The sequence below is a fragment of the Etheostoma cragini genome, chromosome 18 (genome assembly GCF_013103735.1).
Source record: "Etheostoma cragini isolate CJK2018 chromosome 18, CSU_Ecrag_1.0, whole genome shotgun sequence".
NCBI classification, from domain to species: Eukaryota; Metazoa; Chordata; class Actinopteri; order Perciformes; family Percidae; genus Etheostoma; species Etheostoma cragini.
The window spans coordinates 2069192-2077612 of NC_048424.1; the positions used below are offsets into that span (position 1 = coordinate 2069192).

The following is an 8421-nucleotide window of genomic DNA, read 5'->3' on the forward strand; positions in this document are numbered from 1 at the left end:
TAACTTTTAAGAATGATGTTGGTACAGTGGTCATATAACTTGATGAACAGCACACAATCACCATTTACTCGTGTTTTAAACCCAGCTGATGAACCCTGACCTGTCTCCCCAAGCAGGAGTTTGAAAGTTGCTGGATAATCGATTTTAATCTGGAAACTGACAAAGAGGTTTCAAGATATCTTATAGTAGTGACCCTGCTTTGTTACACTGACCCCCAGATTGCTTTGCACCAAAAGAGTAAAAGGATGACAGAACCAAAAGATCACCAGAGACATTGGGAAGTCTGGATGGAGTCTTCACTCATTACTGTATGTGATCATTTTAATAATGCCTTTTAAAATGATATAATATCTATTCAGTTACCTTAAATAATGTCCCAGATGTTACTGCTTTAAAGTTTGCAAAGGGGTTGAAACATTTTGTTGTTTATATGTGATTGTAGTTTTTGAGTAAAACATCAGCCTACCATAGCTTCCTTGGCTGTTTGATTGCAGAAGAAGAAAGGGGGAGCATGGATGAGCAGGAAAGACACGAAGAAAGCCAGGCCCTGAGAAGACAATGTATTTTGAGACGATTTTTTGAGACAAAACAGAAAAAAAAGCATAATCACAAAAACAAAAGGGCTCCAAGAGTACAGGCACAATGAGGAGTAAGATATGAGAAATAGAGCAGCACATCTCATGCTCTTCTGGGGGTCGATCAGTTGATATCAGTGTCCCCCCCACCCCATGTTGCTATGCATGTATCAAGTCATTTTGTCATTGACTTTATCAATCTGGAGCAACAGCTTTACTCACAACGGGCCTCATTCACTAATATCTTCTAAAGTTTTTTCTTACGTTCGTACGCACATGCCAGCTGTTGCTAATTAGCAGGTAAACGCCTCGTCAATCCCAATTAAAGGACACCAGACTAGAAGAAAAGTTGAGAGAATTAAGTAAGATTACCATACAAAAGTCTAAAGAGGCTCCAAACATTAAAAAAAAAAATGTTTTAAGTGGAGCTTCGTCTTGCAGGAAGTGAACAGCAACCGAGCCGTCTCATATTTTACTCTCACTCTGAGTTAACATCTCGCAGCAGCAGTAAAGTCCTACTCTGATCCTATAACTAGCGTGATCAATCACTAATTATTGGATGGCATGGTTCCACATTAACATGATGTACGGGGATCGAAGTGTTCGTGTAGTTTTAATTTATTGCAAAAGCCCATACTGCTTGGCAAAATAATGAAAATCATATAATTGATAAAAGTATTGTAAAACAAATCCTATCAAATTAAAACAACTGTAGAATCAAAGAAATAGAGATAAATTATTTTGCACGAGACACGTCGCCACTTCGATGTGCGTAGATTCTCTTCTTACGGAAGAACAATTCCCAGGCGCCCGGTGGCTCAGGCGGTAAGGCGGGCGCCCAGATATAGAGGTTTACTCTTCGACCCAGCGGGCCGGGGTTTGACTCCGACCTGCGGCCCTTTGCTGCATGTCACCCCCCCCTCCCCCCCCCCCTCTCTCCCCTTTCATGTCTTCAGCTGTCTTATAAAATAAAGGCCTAAAAATGCCCCAAATAAAGAACAAATCCCGAATTAGAAAACATTGGTGAATGTCTTTGGGAAAACTGCATTAGTGGATTTAAAGAAAAAAGATCTTCTGAAGTACGGTCGGTGAACGAGGCCCAGAGTCCAGTCCCCCTAAAGGCCCCCATGATGCTCATTTGGCTTCATTCAGGTTGCTAATGCAACTTTGGAGGATTTATTTTCAGTAGAAATGTCCCCTCTGAAGGCTTTTTAAGACTCTGGATGAAAAAGTAACCGTGCCTTGTTTTTGGACACATAGCTGAGGTGGTTTCCCTCCGGGACACACTGACGGGACACGCTGTCGTCGTCGTTGATTGACTGCAGTTGCTATGGAGATCTTACCTTTGACCCTCCAGTCAAAGGTGTGACGTCTTCTTCAATTTTTCATCTCAAATTCCAACAGAGTCAAAACACAACTCAAGTTTACTAGTCCAACAACTGTTGAAGGAACAACCTCCAAACTTCCCTCACAATCAGTTCCCAAGTCCCGCTTTCAAATGATGGATTTCACATTTTGGAAACATGTTCCCTAAAATTGTTTCCCCGTTTCTAGTGTGTTTAAAATCCTCCCCCGATATCCTGTTTGACTCCTGAATAAAGGTTTTGTAATGCCTGTTTCTATTTCATTGAAATGGCGGTGATGTTCACATGCAAGAAGAAGTCTGGCAAACTGAACGCTGCAGATGTTACAGACCCAAACATCTGTAAAATCAATTAAAAAAAAAATTTGAAATGTATATTTAACGTTTCTTTATGTTGTAATACGATATATAAAAACTTTTCTTCATGTCACTTTAACACCACAACTAGAGTAAAAACATCCTATAGTACAGTAGTAGGCCCACTATCACTGATGGAACTACTATTTTACTTCTATTACTACTGCCGTTACCTCAGCTACAAATAATGTTATATTACTATTTTCTATTTCATACTAAACATTAAATTCTAACCACTATTGTAAATAAAACTGGGTAAATTGTTCTTGTCATGGGAAAAACTAGATTAGTCCTACATTTAAAAATAACTGTTCCAACATCATTCTGCTCATAAAGAGGGCTGAAGGGAGTGTAGGCTACGCTACATGTCGGGAACTTATTTACACTACCTTTATTTATTTATTGTTTATTTTATTGGGATTTATGGGTGTTTACATCAGCAAGGATAGAGATTGACAACACAAGCCTCAAAAAAAAAAGGATGTTTTCTGATGTTATAGCTGCTTTCTTGCAAATGTCCAGGCCTACACTGAAGTGAGCGAGGGGCAGGATCCGCAGAGAGAGAGAGAGAGAGAGAGAGAGAGAGAGAGAGAGAGAGAGAGAATGAGAGAGAGAGAGAATGAGAGAATGAGAGGGAGAGAGAGAGAGAGAGAGAGAGAGAGAGAGAGAGAGAGAGAGAGAGAGAGAGAGAGAGAATGAGAGAGCGAGAGAGAATGAGAGAGAGAGCTCCGTCCCTGCTAGACACCACTGCTCTCTATCAATCCCATTTAACGGTATAACGTGATATGGAATAACAGAAGATGTCGGTCGGTAGAAGGTGACATTTCATCTTTTCCACCCGCCTGTAACGGCACCTTTGTCTTCAACAAGAGGCTCTTTTTCACGTAAGTAGCCTACTGTTAACGTCAGCGTTACAAAACAGTTACCTTTTTTATTTCGTCATCCTAGTTTTCTCGACAGCTCTTCTTAAAAGAAGAGGAAAACCGGAGTCCAACTCGGGTTTAACCTAATTAAACATTTTTACCGAATAGGGCCATAACAACGGATGATTTCAGTGATTTCGGGGATGCTCTCGAATGACGTAGCTGTGCGCTACGTTTCCATCCGGGCTTCTGATTCCGTAGCACCGGCCCGGCTGTAGTCCGTTCAATGGTTCGCATCATAGCATTCGATGCTGGGAAACGGGGCGAAACAACTACAAGTTCCAGCGAGGGAGGGTAGCCTGCCTGCCTGAAATGATAGAAATTATGCTTTTAGCAATCGGAAAAAAATGAAATTACTTTTAAATACGGCCCTTAAAGTGGTGAAATCATTAAACCGTCGTCACCAAGTATTTTGCTACTTTGTTATTGACAGGCAGTCCAGTGGAAAATCCAACCATTTGCCGTTGTCTTTATTTAACTTTCTCGCTTAACTTATCGGTATTACCTGTAACTGCCGTTATTAATTGTATGCTTTTCGTGTTCTTCTTTTTTTAATCACAACGTGGCTTGTACATGTAGCTGTTTTATTTAGCCTTCTATTATAAACCTCTGCCCGTCCAGTCGCATGTAAAGGACTATTTTGCTGTGTAAACTAGAAAACACGAGCTTTGTTGGAGTTCTCGAAGGCAACACGGGTGTACGCGGCGCCTAGTCATACGTATATTGTTACGTCATATGTGGGCGACTCTGCTTCTTGTTATTTTTTTATAAGTCAATGAACCCCCGGAGCTAAATCGTCGATAATGTTCGCTGGTAAATAATTTACGGAGATGCATCCAAGCCGACACATAAACGATGCTCACTCCAGCCCCGGAGGGTAGTAAGTTCACGTGAGCTAGCTAGTCAGGGCTACAAAATAATGACATTATTTGAGCTGTGTTCATCTTCAACTCACTTCAACTGATTTTTTAACAGTCACCATTCAAAACACAACAGCTCTAATCTAAAGTACTACTGTCTCTGGCGTTTGGTTACTTGGTTGTGAGCTAAAGGTTTTCTGAAATTACACCAAAAACCTCACATAGCTTCTGGTTAGCAGCTAGTTCAGCTAGCTGCGGTTTCTGCTTTGCTGTTACAACAACTTTAAAAGGTTAAACTACGAATAATGAAAGAAAAGTCTTATTCCTCCTTATCAGTAGTTTCGCTGTCTCATCGCTCCTGTTTTCATTTTATTACTTATGTCGTCATTGTGTACTTTAATATTTACTTTAAACGTATAAATAGATAGACACTTCCGTCCTTCCTTCCTTCCTCCCTCTTTACTTACTTACTTCCTCCCTCTAGACTTACTTCTTCCCTCCCTCCTTACTAACTTCCTTACTTTCTTCCTTCCTTCCTTCCTTCCTTCCTCTCACCTTTATTTAACCCTGGAGGAAATGTGAAAGCAGTACACAGATGAAGAATACTGACTAGTACCGGGAATCAATCAAATATTAAATTACTAATATAATATAATATATATAACCCTTTGAAACGTGTTGCTGGTTTGTTCTCTATCAGTACACAATCAAAAGCTTTATATATTCGTTTCAGCTCTAAATGTTGTCACCTCTTTCTTTTCCTCTCTCCTCTCCTCCCCCCAGCCCCCCCATGTTCCTTCGTCAGCTGAGCTCCTTCAGCTCGTCCTTCCTTCCTCGCGGCCGTCCTCCTCTCTGCAGGGCTGCTGGCTTCAGGAGCAGCGGTGCCTCCTCCTCCTCCTCCTTCCCGCGCTGCACCCCCGCTCCTCATCCATGGTGCTCGGTGCGGGGATTTCCCCCCCGGCCTCCTGGACTCCCCCGCTGCCCCCCAGCTGCCCAACGGGTCTTCTCTGGTCGGACGTTACCCCCTCGGAGCATCAGACCGGGCACCTTTGGCGGCAGCTGGCATCCGTTCTCCACCTCTGCCGGCCTCATGATGGAGCAGCCCGACAGAGAGCCTCCGCACAAACGGAGGAAGAGTGCGGAGGAGAGGAGGAGCGCTGAAGAAACCAAACACCAAGGAGGAGGACACGGGGCGAAGGCAGGCAAGGCCAGGGACGGAGGCTCCATGAAGGAGCACCATCACCGGGACTCCAGCACAGACAGCCGCCCTCGACCACACCACGGCTTCAAAGATGGAGGTAAAGACAGAGGGACGAAGGGAGCTGGAAGAGGCCCCGGTTGGACACACTGCAGAGACAAAGACGTAGTAAGGACTAAAACCGGGAATAAAGACTCCCAGCCTCAAACTCCCAAGTGGAAACAGGATAAAGTTCCCGTGCACAGACCAAACCCCTGGTTCAAAGGCGGGGCTGCAGAGGAACGGGGAGGGGGCTGGGAGAGGAAAACAACCCCCCCCCCACCAGAGGGACAGTTCAGAGACAGAAATAGTGATGGTGGGCCGTGGACGGGGCTTCTGTCCCAGCAGGGAGACAGAACCGAAGCCAGCAGGCAGCCTCCTCCAACTGGAACCTGTCCACCTGTTGGACAACAGGAAGACGCCAAACCAGAGAGATGTAAGTTCACTTTTTGGTTCTGCGTTATTTGATTCATTAAGTACACTTTGTAACGTACTGTAGGTGTCTGCCGACCATTTTCCGAGCAGGGCAAATGTTTTTAGTCTCACTTTCCAGCTACTCTTTGGATTTATTTCATCCTTACTCTGGGATAAAAATCTATTTACAAGACTGTGAAACCTTTTAGGAATAGGTAATCCAGTTTGTGTAAGGGATTTCTTTTTTCTTTTTTTAAAAGCTCTACTTGTTCCATCCAAGACTTGCTACCATTTTAACATGAAAAATGACTGAACTGAATGAAACAAATCCCAGTGTCTATGAAGCTCCTAACTAGCGCCAGTAGAAGGCAGAACAGGCCTGCACCACGATGGATGAATTGGAATTCTTGTAATCTCTTTTTTTATTTATTTTATTTAGTTATTTATTATGCGTAATGCTTAACTAATGCATTGCATGACACCATGTTTTCATAAAAACCATCAGGACCGTAGTGCAGTATGTTGTATGGTCTTGTACAGTATCTGCTGTTTGTACATGCTGTCTGTGTTTGTTTGTTGTTACTATGGCAGCAGCGTGGGTGAAGTGCCCAAGAAAAATTTCCCACGATGTGGGTCAATAAAGTTCATCTTGATCTTGAAAAACAATCATTTCCTCCCATAGTAGGAATAATATCGCAATCACAATACCAGTCAAAGTTATCCCAATTTGATTTTTTTTCCTCATATCGTGCAGCCCTAGCCCAAATTGAGGGGGACAAAATGCAGAGATTTAGAGTTCATTTTTTCCCCCAAGACGTCATATTTGCCTTTTATGGGACAGTTTAACAGTAAAAAGAGACGGAAACACAGGGAGACATGTTAACCTATTGTTCTACTTCTATGGGCAACATTGCAACCCCTTACGATGGATTGTCATTGTCTCATGCCTTTACACATCAGTGGAAGAAGATGTAATATAATGAACAAGTTACACTTTGTTCTGCCTACATGAACACACACAGTGTCTTTAAGTAGTGTCTATAAGTCCTTTAAGTAAAGCACTCATTTTTTAATGTTTAACCTGATGTCAAACACAAATCAGGAGGACATTATCATAGAGCTGTTGAAACTACCATATAGTCTGAATTTATAAGCCCTTATATTTGTTAGTGTTCCTATCCCTCTCCTCAGGTCTTCAGAGACACTGGGAGACCCTTCCTGTCTGCAGCGCCGACACCCAACCACCAGGGGACAGCACAGCGTTTGACTTCTCAGTGATGTCCTACAACATCCTGTCTCAGGATCTGCTGCAGGACAACGCCTACCTGTACCGACACTGTCAGCCTGGTGTCCTGCCCTGGGACCACCGGCTGCCCAACCTGCTGGCTGAGATCCAGCAGTACAACGCTGATGTGAGCGGGTTGGATCTCAAGAAGCCTTGAAGGTCCCATGGCATGACAATTTCACTTTATCCCCCAGCCTGCCTATGGCCCCCCAGTGGGTAGAAATGGTGATAGGTATAAACCGCGCCCTGGGTATCCTGCTCTGCCTTTGAGAAAATTAAAGCTCAGAAGGGCCGGTCTGGAAACTTGCCCCTTATGAGGTCATAAGGAGCAAGTTTACCTCCCCTTTCTCTGCTTTGCCTGCCCAAGGAATTTGACCCACCCATGAGAGAGAGACATCATGGCTTTTAAATGTGTAAAGGGGCAGTTGCTCAAGTCCACACCCCATCCTCCACCTTGCCCCCCTCCTCCCCCCCCCTCCTCTCCTCCTCTAAAGCTACAGACTCAGAAATGGCACATACTAAGGAAAGCTCATTGTGGGACTGGCTCTAGTGGCTGGAATTCTGCACCAAGGCTAATTTTGGGAAAGAGACTTCAGATACAGTATTAAGGGACCACTAAGGTCTATATAAAAGAGACTTCAGATACAGTATTAAGGGACCACTAAGGTCTATATAAAAGAGACTTCAGATACAGTATTAGGGACCACTAAGGTCTATATAAGAGAGACTTCAGATACAGTATTAGGGACCACTAAGGTCTATATAAAAGAGACTTCAGATACAGTATTAGGGACCACTAAGGTCTATATAAAAGCATCCACAGAGCACCATGTCATGGGACCTTTAATGATCCCTGCGGGGACAAGATGGCAGAATGTAGAAGCAACAGGATTTACACTCGATGGTCAAAAGTATTTAGACAACTCAATATTGTTTAAACATTTAATCAATGATTGGCATTGAAGGCTTTGGAAAACATTTCTTTATGTTGGCTTTGTGCCTCGTCATGTAGAAACAGGATAGAGACAAAGACTAACTGTTGACCCAAAGTTTGGGGACACAAAATTTAAATAACATTTTGTACATTTCCCTTCTTCGGAGATGAATAGAGTTTCAAACTCAAACAAAAAAGCCCCAGGCCAAAAGTGCACAGAACGAAGTGGGCAGGAAGTGTTCGGATACTTTTGAGCAGATACTGTAAAATCTGTGAAATCTGACCTGAGATCTGATGTAACATCGTCTTTTCTTTTTTTCTTGTTTCTTTAGATTTTGTGTCTTCAAGAAGTCCAGGAGGACCATTATGAACACCAGATTAAACCTGCCCTACAGACACTAGGTGTGTGTGTGTGTGTGTGTGTGTGTGTGTGTGTGTGTGTGTGTGTGTGTGTGTGTGTGTGTGTGTGTGTG

At 43.2% G+C, this 8421-nt stretch overlaps 1 protein-coding gene and 1 long non-coding RNA gene across 2 annotated transcripts in view; one reads left to right on the forward strand and one right to left on the reverse strand.

Annotated features, from left to right (window-relative positions):
- Positions 1-592: 592 nt before the first annotated feature.
- Positions 593-8421, reverse strand: part of LOC117961060 — a 16099-nt gene continuing 8270 nt past the window's right edge. The window contains exon 3 of the long non-coding RNA XR_004660301.1: positions 593-734. This is a non-coding gene — a long non-coding RNA (uncharacterized LOC117961060). The remainder of the gene's footprint in view (positions 735-8421) is intronic.
- LOC117961015 lies at positions 3929-7972 on the forward strand. Its single transcript, XM_034899377.1, has 4 exons — positions 3929-4098; positions 4862-5751; positions 6921-7173; positions 7881-7972. The coding sequence occupies exons 1-3, from the start codon at positions 4049-4051 to the stop codon at positions 7169-7171; spliced, it is 1191 nt and encodes a 396-aa protein (XP_034755268.1). The 5' UTR covers positions 3929-4048; the 3' UTR covers positions 7172-7173; positions 7881-7972.